Source organism: Clinocottus analis, unplaced genomic scaffold, assembly GCF_023055335.1.
Source record: "Clinocottus analis isolate CAN_PGR_092001 unplaced genomic scaffold, fCliAna1.0.p SCAF_13, whole genome shotgun sequence".
In the NCBI taxonomy this organism is placed as follows: domain Eukaryota; kingdom Metazoa; phylum Chordata; class Actinopteri; order Perciformes; family Cottidae; genus Clinocottus; species Clinocottus analis.
The window spans coordinates 4,503,597-4,521,658 of record NW_027175854.1 but is presented as its reverse complement, the minus strand read 5'-3'; the positions used below and the strand labels follow the sequence as shown (position 1 = coordinate 4,521,658).

Sequence of the window (18,062 nt, the reverse complement as noted above, 5' to 3'; positions counted from 1 at the left end):
ATAAAAGAAGAAATTGGCAATATTTATTTTTATTGGATTTTCAAATATAGCTTCCATAATGTCAAACATGAGTTAAAATTATGATGAATAAATATCAGCACCTTGTAATATGTTACATCCGCTCACCACAACTGGGATAATAATAATGAGCACCAATGCTTCAGCTTAGCCATAAAGTTCCTGCACACTCATATTCGACTGTGGCAAATAAACTCTTTTACAAACAGTGAGTAAATGTTTTAGTGATACACTTCAAAGTAATAACAATCTTCCTGCCGTCATGACAAAGTTCTGCAGTGTTGAATATATTTTATATTAACATGATCACTCTGCAGCTGCTTTGATTATTTCTTTGACAATATGTGTACCAGTTACCCGCCAGGCAGGAAAACACACAAGTTAAGTATCGAGCATGTGAAAACAGAGTTTGAGAGCTGAACTAGAGCTGGACAACCATGTGAATGTTACATTTCTCCATGACAGGTAGAAAGAAAATATACACAAAGAGATTTTCATGTTGTTTTGTGTCGGCCTGATGTGCAGTAGGCAAATGTTTACTTAACACGATAACCTCTGATGCTGCGGAGTAAAGTGAAAGGTACGTTTTCTGCCCTCTAGTGGTCAACATCACTTAATGCAGCTTTAACTAACAGCACGATCAAAACGTAAACACGTTCTGTTGATACGAACGCTGTGTCCCAAATCCAGTTTGCATAAACTAAACTGCTTTTTAGTATGTGGTGGGTTCAAACTGAAAATGTTACAAAAAGTCAAACCAGACAGCTGGCATACTAAATATGTTTGATTGAACAGCTCAAATCTTGGAAATCAAAATTAAGAATGAAATACTTTTATGTAAAATAGTAATACACCGGTTTTGTATTTTTTTGACAATACAATCAGATGCCAAACATATATTACGAGTACTTTCCAATAGAGTGTCGATATTACGCGGAACAAAAATGTACAAATTCCAGAAAAAAGGACGATTTGATTTTTGCTTTTGGCATCAACCAATGACATTGTTCTGAACGTACATACTGTCCTCAATACTATTATAGTGTACAACTTTACGGAGGCTCTGTTGCCCGAACGAAGCCAGAAAGTATATTTATTCTTAAAGGCAGTCAGTGCAGTGACCAAATCCACTCGTCCCGGTGTTACCTTTTAACAATAAAAGCCGTTCATTTCACTTATTGCTCAACGGCAACCTGAGATGGACTCCTCAGATGCTGCTCTGGGTCAATAGGAGACCAGAAGTTAGTCCACTGCCTACGCAAATCTATTTAAACTTTTAATTCACCAAGTGTTGCAACTGTCACACGTTTGCATTGATGCTGTTATGAATAGCTTTGATGCTGAATATTTGCAGGAGAGTATTTTGCATTTGTGTGTCGTTTGGTCATCGCACGCCGGTAGTAAAGGCCTTTATCGTAAACATTTGATGTCTCTTTGTGAAGATTAAATAGGAAGTAACCTTCTGAAGTTGTGGTTATTATTACATTATTACATTCTGTATTAGTATAGTAATCGGAAGTTGAAATTTTCCGATAATAACTGGTAAAATAACTTGTAAATGTTTGTCCTACATACTGTATAAACATAGTATATAGTCTGGATTTGGGACTCTGCTTTAATTTTGTGTCAGTATCCAATAATCGAGTGATTTACATTAAAATGGTTCAATGTAATGAATGCAAAAATTCATGTTAAATATGTATTTGAATACTGACAATTATTTTGTTTGGCCTATTGCACCTCTAATAACAACCACCACCACAAACATTATGATTTTTATATTAATTAATATTGACTTATTTGACTCAATGTCCATGAAAAAGAAATAGTGCAAACCATAGACTCAAATAATGTCTAAAAGGCAGTTGACTTATTATCAAGCAACAGCAGAAAGGGTGAATGCATGGGCTGGACGGTGATGATTGTGTCACAAATAACAACTTATCATTTCTCCAAAAAGGAGATGATGTTGCTTCGAGCGCGGCGGGCTTTTTCTATGCTTTCAAAATTTGGAGTCCCATGAGGAAGGCCCAGGCGGTCACATTCAGAAGTCATAATACACTCGGCCTCCCCTGAAGGAACAACGGGAAAAATACAATGTGTTATATTGTGGCAAATGGGTGTCTGTGAAAAACAACTATTTATGTGCAGTAAGTTGTGTTATGCTCTCCTTTTAAATAAGCCAGTGTGTAAGATGATAATAATGTGGCTTAGTCCTACCTCTGACGCGATAAATAAGTGTCCCATAGGCGCTGTCCATCTGGTAGGCCAATATAAAGCTGAGAGGGATGATGGGAGCCAATAGGAATGGTTTCTTTCTTTTAAGAGCACTGAAGAAAAGTGACAAAGAAAAATTATGCATGCTTCCACTTTGGCTAATCAAATATATTACAGAACATTTAAGCTGAGATTTGCATTACAATACACACAGTAATAGAGAGGGCCATTATCTTGACATTTTTACAATACCTAAACCACGGGAATAAAGAACGATAAATTGTGGAAAACGTCACATGAACCAGACTCACAACCACTTAAAGCCACTTGAATGTGTCATGTTGCTGTAGTGCCATCAACAGGTGGCTTGTAATATTTAGCAAGACTAACGGCTGCACAGTTAAACTGTGACTCCTGTGACAAACCCTTTGACTTGATCTCTATGGAGGTACAGTGAACTCACCCTAAGGTGAGACCAACTGTAGTCACGGTGTAGAAAGTCCCAAAGTATTTGACCAATTCTCTGGACCAGGCAAGCTGCATGGCCATCTGCCTCTCTCTCATCTGGTTCTGCATCAGCATCTGACGCTCCATCTACAAACACAGGAGACAGGGCACAAAATATGTAATGAAGCATAATACACCAACCGCTTTGCGTCTCTCAATGTAGAAACGTGTAACAAGAAATATTTTGTTTCAGGACAAATATTTAAAAAAAAGAAATACTATAGCCTGATATTAGCTCTGGTAAGATACGTTAAGAAAAAAAAAAAATGCTTCACCAACATCTGTCATATCTTTTAGGGTCTTTCAGAGGTGGAGACGTCGACGTAATATGGGACGAGGCGGTCTCGAGGGAACAGATTCTACAGATTGACAATGCTTTGCACAAAGCACAAGAAGAATTGAAGAATTAACCAGACACCTCACCTTCTGGATCACTGTTTTCTGTTTTCTTAATGTATTTTTTGTCTTTTATATTCATCTTTTGTACATGTACAAAGAGCAAAAAAAATACCGGAGACTATTCCATGTATGTGAAAATGTACATGGCCATTAAAGCTGATTCTGATTCCTAAATGTAATTGATTATCCTCTTGTGATGAATAAAAGTCAGTAGTAGAATAGAAGGAAAGGCGTAAACTAGAATTACAGTCTCGCAAGTGTATGCCTCCAGTCTGACACGTTGCAGTTCATGTCGGTCCAAAATGTCACACCTTCATCATTGTTGCTTCAGGGTGAAGCTGTAATCACCGGACTGCGCCGTCTCTGGCGGATAAAAGCTACTACAAAAGGCACTACCATTAATGAAGTGCAATCGACTCCTAAAACTAATAGAACCTGTTTTTAAAGCATGTTGTGAGACTGATTGTGAAGAGTTTAATCAACACTTGTGAACAGTAATGGGCTTTTAGTTAAACTCCACTTAACTGACACAACTCCTTATTGTGTGAGACAAACATTACAACTTCCGTCTGTATGGAGACGGGCTGTCGAGTGAAGAATCAGTCGTCTGCTTAGCAGACCGGCATGAACCTCTGTGTACATCTCAGAAGTTGGTATGTACATTTCAATATTTTTGTCGGTCATAAAACTTGGTAAAAACTTTGAAGTCAATTACTGTAACCGAGCTGACGACACTGACAACTTCTCCAGGAAGAGGAAGGCTACACACGTTTAAAAGTGTGTCATCTTTCAATACAATGGGAAATTACAGTCACGTGTGATGAAGGGTTCTTCGCGACATTGGCTTCACCTCTCGTGATGTCACTCCTTCTCTCATCTGGGTCACAACACAGGAAGTAGACAAGATATACTGGATGTCTGATTTGGAAACTACCTACTTCTTGTTAATTTTACACAGATGTAAAACCCAAGTGAAATCTGCATAATGCATTAAAACACAAGTAAACACTTAATGATTGGTAGCATGTCACTTGAAATTAATTTAATTATCTATTAATCTGCTTTTCATTCTTTTGATTCATTATTTATTGACTGAAATTGACATTATTCTCAGTCCCAATGCCGACTCTCTCAAAAGGCCCAGACCAACACATGTAGAGCAAGACCGCAGTATTCAACCTCAGCATCATCAGCACTGACGCAGCGGACATGGAATTGAGTTTCACATGTATGGGAATCCTCCTGGATATTCAATTCATCTTTGATGAACTCTCCAATCATAAACTCTGCCAGCAGAAGCTCTCCTCCATCCAGAAACTCAGCCACCTACCACTCCCTTCAGGGACTTTGCTTTCTGAACTGCCGACATATTTTAACCCATGTATGACAAGAAACAGGAATTACTAAACAAAAAGATGAAGAACGTGGCATTACTTTTATAAAATAGTAAGATCAATACTGTCGATTAGGACGCAAGCTTGGAAAAGCAGTGGAGGGAGACAGTGACCGGAAAGACCGGTGAAGAAATGTGAAAGAAAGAACTGAGCCACAATGAGTTCTCTGAAGGTGAGAGCAGAGGTGAGACGTGAGCGGGAAATTCACTGACATTTCTAAAGGCTACAGTAAGAAGCGATACCTGGAAAACTGATACACACGATCATCACAGTCTACAAACTGAAAGGAGTACATGTAACAGAAAACTAGACGCGCGCACACACACACACAGACACACACACGTTTTTCAAAACTTGATTAAGTGCCTTGTAGGTAATTAATAATAATGATATGTGTTCTAATGGGTAACCGGCGCCAGAGTATAGCTGCTCTGTCAGAAGTGCTACAATCTACAATCTTAATGACAGAAACATCAATGGTGACCATCATGTGCTTTTAGCTGTGCTTTTTTGTATTTTCAGAGATGACTTCCATTCGAAAAAAAAAGGTCTTAATTTATGTGAATTAACCTGTACGACAAGTATTTTCCTTACATTTTAAAAACAAGCAACATTTTGGTTTATTATTAGTGTTTGCGTCATCTAGAACCTTGTCGGGAGGCCTTACCACTCACTTAACATTCAAACCCACTAAAGGTCAATGAATGAAAAGCACAACCCTATCATTAGCAGCCAAGACCCCTATTAACTATAAAATGAACAAAAACATCATTGACGTCATGCCACAGCTGCCATTACTTACCCTCAGGTCATGTGTCATATAGACACACATATCCGCCAAATTGATGATTGACTAAAGTGATGTTTAACATAGACACCGTGATTCAAACACAAAGCCTAATGACTTTGACTTGAGAATCCACAAGAAAAGAGTGTAGAAAGGAACGATTAGCTTTGAACAACAAGATTGGAGAAACACTGGAGAGCAATCATCTTTGACATCTTAATGCACGGGGAGGCTTCAGTGTTGCTGCACCGATATTCTGAAATTGCCAGGGTCAATCTTATCCCATCAGTTGGGTGAGTAGAGATGCAATTTCATCATTAGAGCCAGTAAAATCAAATTGACCATTAGCGAACCGGACGTTTTTGGTTTGACGGACTGAGTGTTTTGTTGAGTGAAATTCTGAATGTTTATATGAATTTAATTAAAATCACTGAAAAATGTGAAATGTCTTGTTCTTTTGTAGTCAAAAGTAAAGCCGAGTGCGATATAGAAACATAAGTTAGGTCGATGATACGATGTAGATCTACTACAGGGATGCTTGAACATCATGCATCTCATATTTATCTGTGAGTCATCGTTGCAACCCAAACAAGGGCTCTCCGAAACTCAATTTCCCAACCTTTGTCATCACGGAACAATAATAGCCATCCACTTCACAACCAACCTTTTGGGTGTAAGTTGGATAATGTCATTGCTGTTATGACAGTCACACATCCCACCTGCTGCTCAGCAGCTTACAGGCATGAATAAATCACACCAGATTGGCCCGAAAAAGAAGAAAAGAGAGAAAGGAAAAACAAACAAAAACAGTTGTATAAAGTAAATAATGAGTGCAATAAAACATGTGGTCTCTAAATGAAAATGTTGGGTTTCTAACTGAAGCTTGTATCCCTGGCTTTTGACAAGAAAAAAAAAACAGATTACCAAGCTGACAAGAAAGAAAGAAAGAAAGAAAGAAAGAAAGATAAATAGATAGATAGATAGATAGATAGATAGATAGATAGATAGATAGATAGATAGATGTGATGGCCAGTCTGTTTTCTACATATATGACATATTGCATAGTCTCATGTTTACTGAATAGTCATTACACTACATATATATTATTTATTGTGTCATGTTTGCCATGTGGTAATTATATCAAATATATGTTTGGATTATTCATCAATGAAGCATTCCAAATGCAAATTCCCATCTTTCGTAACAAAATCCTACTTCATCTAATTGCCACACAGTGGACATGAGGCTTCTGGTGGGCAGTGGGCAAGCCAGCCTTAACTGGTACTACATGCATTTACCGTCGTGCATTCAGATTACGACCACGTGGTCGCAGATGCATGAAGCAAACCCCGGGGGGGCGGTGAGAGGGGGGGTGCCAAAACCAAAAGTGCATTTCCTTAAGTGTTGTTTTGAAACACCACGTGACTGTGTGCGCCTTCACTCACCTGCAGCCGTGCATTGTGGAGCATGAATTCTTGCTGCTTCTTAAAGTTGGCATCCATGGATTTAGACATGAGAAACCCCATGGCGCCGTTGTTACAGTCAACCTACGGGAACGACACAAATAGACGTGAACTCAAAATTAGGCTGAGCTGCAAGACACACGTCACCAAACGTACAGGCACAAATACTCTCGAGCTACGACCGACGTTAAAACTTTGACTCAACGTGTAACGTTATTGGGTTTTCAACTGCTCGAGACTCATAACGTCGCGCTCACATCGTCTACCTTTGGCGTAAAGTAGCGCTACTTTCTGGGCTCTCCTGTTAGTTAATTTGCTACATCGCCCTTAAATAGCTTCTCATGCTTCGCCATCAGTTTTGACTGAGAGGGGTAGCTTGGTTAGCTCTAAATGAAAGCTTTACATACCCAATATGTTTTGAACACGGGAGGCTAAATGAAGTAACGATAATGGTCACAAAAGCAGGTCTGACGAGGTTTTCAAGGGCACTCCTCTATGGAAACATCAAGCGGCCACAGCCAACTTCCTGTCCACCGTGCTGCCAGTCAGTCAGCCCTGTGGGCCAAATGCCTCCGCTCATAATACATCACATACTTCCGGTATACTACAAAATAAAAAAAAATAAAAAACCCATGTTATTTCCACCAATCCTAAAGAAGAATGAGGCTTTCCTAATATTTTCCTAATACCAGAGAGGGACATTACAATGACAGTGAACCATTAAAACAAGTCATTGCGAACTCTCGATGAAAGAAAGGAATATTATGAGGGTTTCTCCTCAGGGACAAATCCCATTTGAGATTCAAAGGAATTCATTCCAACCAATTTATTAGCAGCTTCTGCTCTGAATAAGTGAAAGAAATTAAGTGGAGCAATATACAGTTGAATCTACACAGTGCTCAGTAGGGTTTGTACCAGAGTCCATGGTCCCAGGGTAGTTAAAAGAGAAATGTCTCCCTCTGGTGGTGTTTCGTTATTAATTTATTGTCAAACGCTTGTAATGCATTTTGAATTAATGTGTCTCAAAATAAAGACTTTTTAAGGATTAAATCAGATTCATGCTGAATGTAACTCTGGATTACAACCAGCCCCCGATTGTGTGACGTTTTTACTGCACGACCATTATTATAAATGATAAATCTTCTCTTATTTTCAAGAAACTTCAGTTCCTCTCAGTGGAATATTATTTAGTAGGTATATAATATGTTAATAGTTTTGTTCTGACTTGACATCCATGTACAAATCTGCACGTCTTAGTGAACCAGATCAAGCTGCGCTATCCTTTTTCATCAAGGCATAACAACAGTGTTGGGACTCCTTGCCAAGTTTCATCTTACCGAACAAATAACACTTGATATTCTACCGTTTGGGTTCACAATCAACCTCAATTATGAGGTGAAATGTTCACGTCATTTCTAACCCAATCCTTCTCAAATGTAGGCATGATCTCAAGAGCCATACTAAAAGCATGTAAAAGGCAACATTTAAATTGAACCATCAAAAGTAAATAAACAATAAGCATTAAACCACTGTCCTACTGTACACCATACCACACTGAGTCTTGTTCTCTCAGTGCACTCTGCAGTAGCATGTTAAGGCTTGGGCACTGTAGACGCTGGATGTCCTGGTAAAACAATATTTCAAGATCTGTATCAAAAACCTTTATCTGCAATGGCATCTTCACCTGTTTTAACTTTAACCTCCATTATAAAATCCATAACAATTTAAGATTTCCCCGGGATCTCCAAAATGGAGTAATTAACTCCCTTGTTTCAAAATCATTGATAAGATCAGATAACTATCACATTTCCGTAACAAAAAATAAAGTGTGAGCCAACATGTACATGCCGCTATGAACTGATGGAAAGCCCACATCCTAGCATGTTGTGCGTGCTCCATGCAACATGCAACAGTTCCGCCTCTTGTGGAATTCCACCTGGCTGGCAACTTGTGTTAATCAATCTATTCCAATTCCCAGCTTTCCATAATTACACCTGTTGACTTGTGTGGACATGAAAAGCAAAGAGATTCATATTCACTGAGGTTAACATGTGACAACATGATGTTTAACAAGCACACGCCACTAAGTTCCCACCAGCCAGGTGGAATTCCCAAACACAGGAGGCGGAGAGCAGCACCTGCACCTGCAAGTCAAACCTGACTGAAACATGTTTACTTTGTACTGTCGGAGCCTATTGGTAGGAGAGATAGTGGAATATTATCAGTAGTGGAAAGAAACTATGTATGTAGTTCTGTGTCCAAATTTGTGGAACCTGTACTTTACTTGTGTATTTCCATATTCTATTACTTACTTCTTCGATATTTCAGAGGCAAATGTGTACTTTATACTTTATTACTTTGCAGTAAACAATTTGACATACTGAACATGTGGTGAGTTGACAAAATATGGTTCAGATTCAACTGACTAAACTCAATCTATAAAGCAATTGCATCTTGCTCCACCAGATACAACATGGTAATCCACATTTAGTGACGTCATTCTGAGCTGTGGCGTTCTGCTGTATAAGTCATACTTTTCTCGTGATACTTTAAGTACATTTTGATGATACAAAATTGTAATGTTAAGTAAGCTTTTGAATGCTGAACTTTTACTTGCAACATTGCATGTTTACATTACAAGGATAGGAAACAGTTTACTCAATCTAACTCGGTTCCGGCAAACGGATGACACACAGAGACCGAAACACATGGAAAAACCCAGAACTGCTCACAGTTTCAAATGCATCCTACCCCACAGACATCTTTGATTAATAATCTTCAAAACTGTGAAGCCGCGCTGAAACACATATCAGACAATAACAGCGAGAGTTTACGGTCAGCATTAAAGCTGTTTTATTAGGTTTAAGCCAGATAAGAAGCCTGCTTCCCCGCTTACAGTAACTGCAGTGGTCTGTTTCCGTGTATGTCAACTCTTTCCTTGATCTACTTTCTGCAATGGTTAATCTTACAACAGACGACTTGTGTATTCGCAGTTTGTGAAATTGCGAGAGGCAATGGTGATTTTTTAGAGTGAGTTTTTTTTTTTTACAACGATATTCACACGAGGGGGACCACACACTGTTATTTCCTTCTTAATGTTAAAAAAAAAAAAAAAAAAAAAAAAGCATGACTCCACAACGTAAACCCGCGTCGCAGACATTTAGGTTGTTCAGAAATGTTGGACATGTCGAGCTGGAATGTGTGTGTCACTCATTGTTTGTGGGTGGGTGTTTGTGAGGACATTCCCACGTTCATTCTGTTCCTCTATCGAGGAACTTCATCTTATAGCCCGTAGCGCCACAGACTGGGACTTCAGTTCACACCAGAGCTGCAGCGAGAAGGAAGCACCGGATGAGAAGCTGCTGCTGTTGCCAGACCAACAGGTAAGAACACATGATGGACACACGACCGTCCAGTTCGTCCTCACTGGCAAACTTAAATAAGTCTAATTATAATAAGTGAAACAGTTACTGTCCCTACTGATAATGTTAATCATTATAATGATGTTTATTATTGTTTGAATTTGCATTATTAGCAATCATCATTGTTATTATTATCATTATGGATAATAGAATCCTCCACTATGATGACTAAATTGTAGTATTCAATTGTATTTTTCTATTTTGTAATTAGTATTGATCAGGGTTTTTTTTTTCTCCATAAAAATGTATTTTGCCATTTATCGCTTGTGTTTGAATCTATCACTCCAATAATAATAATCACTGCATTATGGCTATTTCATAGGCATCATAGGCTATTTGCTCACAATGAGGAAGTTACTTTGCGGTGCAGCGCTCAGTCATGCTGGTGTTAGGAATATCATGTATGTCTCATCAACATGTGATGTGTTTTGCTGTGTCACTACAGCTGTTTGTCATACTTTTCTTTTGCAGAAGAAAGAAGTAAACTAGATTAAACTGACTGTAGCTTGAGAATTCAAATCTGTCCTTTTCCAGTAAAATGACTCATGTTTCAGGGTAACAGCCCAAAACTGTCGACATCTGTACATCTCCTTTTTGTTTCTCTCTTAGAGGCCTCGATGGACTGGGCCCTAATTGTCGTTTTGCAAGTGATGATTCAACCATCTCTCTCAGGTGTGTAGTAAGAATCCAGCAGTGGAGACATTAATGAACAAATAAGGACACAAATTGCATCTAAATTAAGCATTTCTACTGTTATTTTACACACAACCCAATTTCAAAAAATGAGTACAACCATCTAGCGAGTTTAATTTTGTATGGTTTATTGGTTCAGGGCTGTTTAACAAATTGACATTAATCCTGAAATGACTTTGTACTATTTCCCTGCAGCGTTGTTCACTGTTGAGGCGGAGCAAACCACGTACGAGGCAAAGTTTGGAGAAGATGTTGTGATGGGCTGCAGGTTTCAGCCTAAACTATCAAATCCTAAAGCTGTCCTCAAGGTGACCTGGCACTGGATCAGCTCCCTCTCCTCGGCTCGGGAAGTGTACCGCATGGATGACTGGAAGGAGAACTTGGCGTCCCGGGATCCGGACTATCGGGGTAGAGTGAGGCTTCTCACCGAGGAGCTGCAGGAAGGCCGGGCCAAGATACAGGTCAATACTGGTCTTCAGATTTACATATCATTTGTAGGGTTATCACCTTAATTTAACATTTGGTGTATCTAAACCTCTACTTTGTGAGTGCATATCATTTTCATGTGGCCACACATCTAAGGACTCTATGTTCTTCTTCTGTCTCTTAAAAGGTCTCTGGGCTCAGGATCAATGACTCTGGGACCTACCAGTGTCTGGTACTTACAGAAGAAGGCGCTGATTATAAAACAATACGGTTGTCCGTTGTAGGTGAGTACACAGTGTACTTTTTGGGGGGTTTGGTGGAAGACTTCATGGGCTTTGTTCTGGTAATGCTCTTGCTCATTAGCCACAGCATGTGGTCATTTCTGGGCAGTCACACCATACCCAATGATACAAATGAAACTAAGACTAATATTACTCAATTCAGTAAAGGATGCTTTCGGCTCATTCAAAACTTTCCTCAAGATCTTCCCCTCAACATACAAGACCACTTGAGCATACTCATACGATTATATCATAGTGTTATTAGATAGTAATTCTGGATGTTTCCTGTTTGATTCTCCCATAGCACCTTATGAAGCAGTGACTAAATGCATTCAGAAGGAGGATGAGGAGGATGAGGCGCTGCTAACCTGCCAGTCTCAGGGATACCCCAAGTCTTCTGTTGTGTGGCAGGACGGACACCTGCAAAGACTCACATCCAATACCAGCTCCGTGTCAAGCGCAGACCAGCGTTTCACAGTCACCAGTCAGATACGCGTCAGATCATCGGATAAAAACAACTACACATGTGTCTTTACAAATGATGGCAACTCTGCAACATTTCACATTCCAGGTACCTTTTTATTCCCTTTCAGGCTTTCTCTCATGACAGGACTCAAAAGATTTAACTGGAGAGAATATGCATGGCACATGAAACCACAGGGGGTTTGGTGTGTCGACAGTGTAGTTGCAACATCTCCAGGTCAAACATGGCCAGTGAACTCAAGTACTGTACTTTAGTACATGTGTACTTTACAGGAATATGTTTTGTTTAAATGCTACTTCACACTTTAATTTGACTATATGACAGAGGGAAACATTGTATTTTTTATTCTAATACATTCATTAGATCATTATCAGACATTTTTACGTTGCAGATTCAGACATTTATTACAAAATATAACCCACCAAAAAGTGATAACAGATTATTATAGATATACTGAAAACCACTGAGTAATCAGTTGAAATCAGCCCCACCTTTGCCTGCTGCAACAAGTGTAGCTCACACATAATTCATCATTATTTATAGTCCAATAATATAATATACATTCTTCTGAAATGGGCCATTCTGCATCATTGTTATACTAATTTTTACTTTTGGTCCTTTAAGCACAATTTGATGCTTGTGCTTTTACTCAAGCAGCATTTTGAATGCAGTTACTCTATGGTACTGCTATTATTACCTCAGTAAATCACAGTACCTCTGTTTTTCTGAAACTATTTAGACTATTGTTTCCCCTCATGGCAGCTGTGTTAACAGGAAATATAACACCATCCTTTGCACACTTATCAAACTGCAGTTTCCTGTTATGTTCACTTTTTCTTTTTGATAGAACTATATCTGCTGACAACCCACACCACATATGATTATGCTAACAAAGAAAAGATATCTGAGCCTACCAGCTCTCGCTCACAGGTTTCCAGAGTAACAGCATCACTTCTCAGTGAAGCTGTGGGAGGTGTTTGGCTTTGTGCTTCGACTCAGCAGTGTGTTGGAGTTGTATTACAAGAGATTTTGTCATATGTAGAAATGTGTGGCTTCTTTATGTGTTTGTGTAGGCTGCTTGTGTTTCTGCGTACACAGTATGTTTGCTCTTCTGGATAAAGTACTTTTGAACTAAGCTCAAAAAGTGTCTGGTAATTCTCAATCTAAATAAAGGAAACCGCCTGTAAATGAAACAACAAAAAGAAGAAGGTTTAAAATAATAACCTCAAACACAACTAATAAAAAACAAGTAAACACGCACGAGTTACTTCAAGCGCCAGGGGAAGTTGGCAATGGCTGAGTATTTGGTATATTTGGTTATTTCCCAAGTGGTCAAACAAATTAAAAGCATGGGTGTAACTCACTAAATGCCAACACATGCCCTGCCCCTGTAATTGCAAATGTTAACACCAATCCTTCTGCCCTCTTCTCACAGATGAAATTCTCGTTCCTCGTGTCAAAAACGATGCTCTCATCGTTGCGTTGAGCATAGGAGTGATAATGGTGGTCATCATCATCGCAGTGCTCATGTACAGACGACAGAAAGGTAAGCAGTCACTCAACTCTTTACGTGTACAGCCCATTACAGCGGCCCAACAGGTTCAGGATGGGTTGTTCACAACAACCACAGCACACACAATACATCGAATGCAGGTGTAGATTGGAGACGATGCATCGGAATTCAACGCACAGCGATGGTGACAATCGTACATGACGCCGTATATGAAGCAGTACTCACAGCGATACACAACAACAGAGACTTGTGCAAATGATTATTTGAATCATAAGCCAATTGTCTCCACCACTGGGACACTCAATCTGCAGCCCAAAGGCAGTGTGTGTGCTGGATATGCGTGATCGCTGCAGGGCTGGGTTTCCCTTGAGAACAGGATCTCTACATCTGCAGTACATGTGGAAAATCCAGTTGTGTATCTTTTTTCTTTATCATTTCATCATGGTAATTATTCACAGGGATTTTTAACTGTTACATCCTCTGTGAAAAATTACTTTTTAACAGAACTTATTTGCATAACCTTAATAATAATCCCTTAGTCAGCGTCTACAGTGTCTTTCCGGTGTCAAAGCCATGAACTTTTTGTCTTTGTAAAATGGGCAGAAGAACTTTGTCATTGCAACAGAAACAAAAATGCAGCCAACCATGCAGATTATTTTCCCTCTGAATGCATTATATAAAACGTTATGAAATGTATATGTTGACTGTTTTGAAAATGGACCAACATGTGATCTGCCGAGCATGTTTTCTTATCAACATGACTCATGACTCATGGCTTTTGGGCTTTATTGTGTCACGAACAATTTGGAAACACCCGGGTTGTTGATTTCTTGTGTGACAGGGGATTTTGAGGATATTTGTTAATGCGTGGGTGGTTTTTCAGTCCAGCACATTTGTTGTTTATACAATTCCCCAAAACAAACATCGACATCATTTCAATAGTAAATGTATGTCTCCACATACGAATGTGTGAACATAATAAGACGTGTTACTTTAGCTACAGGTCCAGAACCTTATGGATAGTATTTCAAGATTTTATTAAATCATTATTCAGAAAAAGTTCACGAATACCTGAAAATCTTAGTTGCAAGTCTGTCGGTAAAACATTGAATGTACTTACAAGGACATATCAAATACTCAACTAAAATACAACATTTACAAGAGAAAATACTGTATGAAATTGAGGAAAAATGCGATAGAATAAATAAAAAGGTACGCATAGAACAAATTCAAATCCAAAAGTTTCATACACTCCAATATACCAGTCAAACAAACGGAAAGCTAAGTTTTTGAAACAAAGACTGTGACTGACTGATCTGTTTTCTACAGGTTCCCGCGCTCATCGTACCAGAAACCATTTGGTCAATGGTCGAGGCAGTCCTGCTGCTGTTATTAACTGTGAGTCTAAACAGCGCTGAACAATCCACTTCACACACAACCCTTTCATGTAATGAATGTAACACACATTAAATAATGTGTTCCAGGTTTGTAATCAGAACAACCAAAGTAGCAGCCATGTTGACAGCAGATCCAGCCAGAGAATAAATACTTTAACTAGCTTAATATTTGATATATAATGACATGCATATTGCACGGTTGTCCTCTTTCAGGGTTTAGTCATAAATGAACTTCCAATCATAAACTGAGATCAAATATTTATATGAAAAATATTTCTGCCAGAGGCATGCTGAGTAAAGGTGGCTTGACTAAAATATAAGTATTTAATAATTTACCCAAAGTGTGTGTTTGTTGGACTTATTCTCTTGAATGCAGATGGGCAGAAATCTCCTTTTCTGTGTCGTTAAAAGTAGACTTCAGATTGTTTTCATTTTGCATTGGGATGAAAGTTGATTTACAGTACTACAACGTGTGTAGCCTTGTAGACTGAATGTAGTCACGGTATCATTACTGACTAATTATTAACACTGACTGATTACTATACTCTCCTCTGAGTTGGTGTTCTGACAAAGATTGCTTCTGTCCACCAGGTCTCGAAAAAGATAAAGACGAGGAAGTGATAAGAGTGTTTAATGAAGGTGAGTGACCCTGAATTATAGTTTATTTCAGTTTTTTTCAGGTGAAGACATACACAAGTTCAAGGTTTTGAACAAGTCTGTGACATGTCTGTGATAGCATCCGACCGCACTACTTTTACATTCATGTTAAAATGTACTGCTAAAACATCATCGTGTGGAAAGAAAACATGAAAGAAAGCATTTTCTTCACACTATTGTGTCCGTTCCATTCAATGATGTGGGTGCGTTGATGATCAGGTTGTTTTTTTTATTGTGTGCAGTTTCCATGGAGGAAAACTTGGCGGTGTTTCTGAAAGCCCATTATTGTGACTTCTCAATCAGCTCGGAGGCGAGACACCAGTGGGAGGCGTTTGCTGTGGAAGAGCTGCCTCACAGGCTACGTAACAAGTGAGTCACAAACACAAAGTTCCACATTGATGATAAAAACGCCAGACGTCTACAACCTCATTTCCACTTACAGCAACAATGTTTGAGTACGCCCCTCTTCTCTTTGATCTAGCTCGCTAAATGTTAGCTAACGTATTTATCTGTCTGCTCAGATCTTCAACTGCTTTAACTAAAAGTAAAAGTAGCAATACCACAGTACAAACCCACTAAAGGTGGCACCAATGACACACTTTAGGAATAGAAATATACAAATAGTCAATCTTATTGCTGATGGTTTAGTTTTCCTCTGTTGGTCATATGGAGCAGTAAATCCACAGATAGCGATTCTGTTTATTATTATTAATGTCATCATTGTTAATGTGCCTGAAGAGCTGAAACTTTGTATGTGGACAAATCCGGTTAACTCAGCGTATTTGTTTGGGTGTGTCAATCATGCGATCTCAATTCTGCTTGTTTTTTCAGTAAAGGCCAGCCTGTGAATCTTCAAGCTTTACTCCCAGAAGCAGGAGAGACACTCTTCCTTGAGGGAGCCCCAGGAAGCGGGAAGACCACCGTGGCCCACATCCTGGTCTCTTCTTGGACTGAGGGGTCCACACATGCCCTCGCTAACCTCCTCGATCTCAGTACCCTTCCACTCCTCTTCCTTGTCGACTGCAGCAAGGTGAAGGGTGACTTGTTTCAGGAAATGACAATTCAACTCTCTCTCATGGAAAAGATATCAACAGAGGACGAGCTGAGAACGGTGTTAACTGAGTCCAGTGAGGCTCTGCTGCTCTTAGATGGGTACAGGGAAGGGAACCAACTCTTCGATGAGTCGCTGAGGAAGCTTCTAAGGGAAAAAGGAGGATGCGGAGTGTTGGTCACGGCCTGCCCGGGACACTGCCCGACGCTCAAGGACATAGTTGAGACAGAGAAGGTGTTGCAGCTCCAAACAGTGTGATGCACTGAGGGCACACATGTGTGTGACTATCAAAGACATTAAGCACTTGGTATGTGTGCGGTTAGGTTTGTATAAACACAGATATGCTGGAAAATAGGATGAGCTCAAAATGTGCTTTAAATACTATTGTTACGGGGTTTTTTTTTTTACAAGATCCCTTGATTAAAAATGTAATACGTGCACCAAGTCTTTTGAAGTTTTAGCTTCGCTTTAGCTTAGCTTCCACTCTAGTTTTGTTTGTGCTTTTTCACAAAACTCCTGAAAAGAGCTCCAGCTACAAACCATCGAACTCTCGGTTTCCAGCAGTTGTTTCTGTTTCTGTTCTACGAGAAAAGAAAAAGGGTCTCATCAGGGTTATTCGCTAGCTTGCAAGCAAAGCAGAAACAGTTGCTATGTGCAACAAGTAATAAGGGAAGTTACTTTTTTAGTGTTCCTGTCAAGAGAGCTTGCTGTTTCCAGTAATACTTGATTGAAAATACTTTTTCTTTCATTTCTGTATGTCCCTTCTCCAGTAATTAGATCATCTTACCTTACACCACAAAAGTAATGAGTAATTCTGGTTTTCATTCAGTCAGCATGTTTTATGTTTGGTATTATGTTTGACTCATTTTTCACCCACATTTATTCTATTGGACTGGTTTTCCCCACAACAATGAGAGAGATATAAGAACCTTTACTGAATGCCTGACTGGAATCTGCAGTCAGCATGTTGCAATTTTCATTGTCTCTCATCAACACATTTGTGTATGATGTTTAATTTACCTTTAAAACTGAGAGAGACTGACAACTAAAGACTCACCGTGAGGCAGAATGGACAGTTATTGTGGTCCACATACTGTATGCTGCAGTGCAGGATATTAGATTAGCTTCAACTTTATTGTCATTACACATGTACAAGTACAGAGCAACAAAATGCAGTTTAGCATCCAACCAGAAGTGCAATAGCAGTGAGTGTCAATGTATACAGAGAATAAGTTAGCGTTTCAAGTGGAACTGAATATATAACTACGGAATTTACAGATCGGTTAATTGAGGTAATATGTACATATTATACAGGTTGATTTGTGCATTAACTGTAGGTAGACTATAAGCAGA

The 18,062-nt window shown here is 39.1% G+C and overlaps 2 protein-coding genes across 2 annotated transcripts; one reads left to right on the top strand and one right to left on the bottom strand.

Moving 5' to 3' along the window:
- Positions 1-13: 13 nt before the first annotated feature.
- Positions 14-7,349, bottom strand: plgrkt (plasminogen receptor, C-terminal lysine transmembrane protein). The gene is made up of 5 exons (XM_068574850.1): positions 7,193-7,349; positions 6,768-6,869; positions 2,699-2,829; positions 2,239-2,348; positions 14-2,090 (listed from the first exon to the last, which is right to left on the bottom strand). Exons 2-5 carry the CDS (start codon positions 6,846-6,848, stop codon positions 1,963-1,965), a joined length of 450 nt encoding a protein of 149 aa, XP_068430951.1. The 5' UTR covers positions 6,849-6,869; positions 7,193-7,349; the 3' UTR covers positions 14-1,962.
- A 3,475-nt stretch (positions 7,350-10,824) lies between these two features.
- Positions 10,825-16,967, top strand: LOC137784231 (butyrophilin subfamily 1 member A1-like). The gene is made up of 9 exons (XM_068574743.1): positions 10,825-10,879; positions 11,096-11,361; positions 11,514-11,610; positions 11,912-12,178; positions 13,527-13,637; positions 14,934-15,002; positions 15,593-15,640; positions 15,901-16,027; positions 16,490-16,967. Exons 1-9 carry the CDS (start codon positions 10,825-10,827, stop codon positions 16,965-16,967), a joined length of 1,518 nt encoding a protein of 505 aa, XP_068430844.1.
- Positions 16,968-18,062: the final 1,095 nt, after the last annotated feature.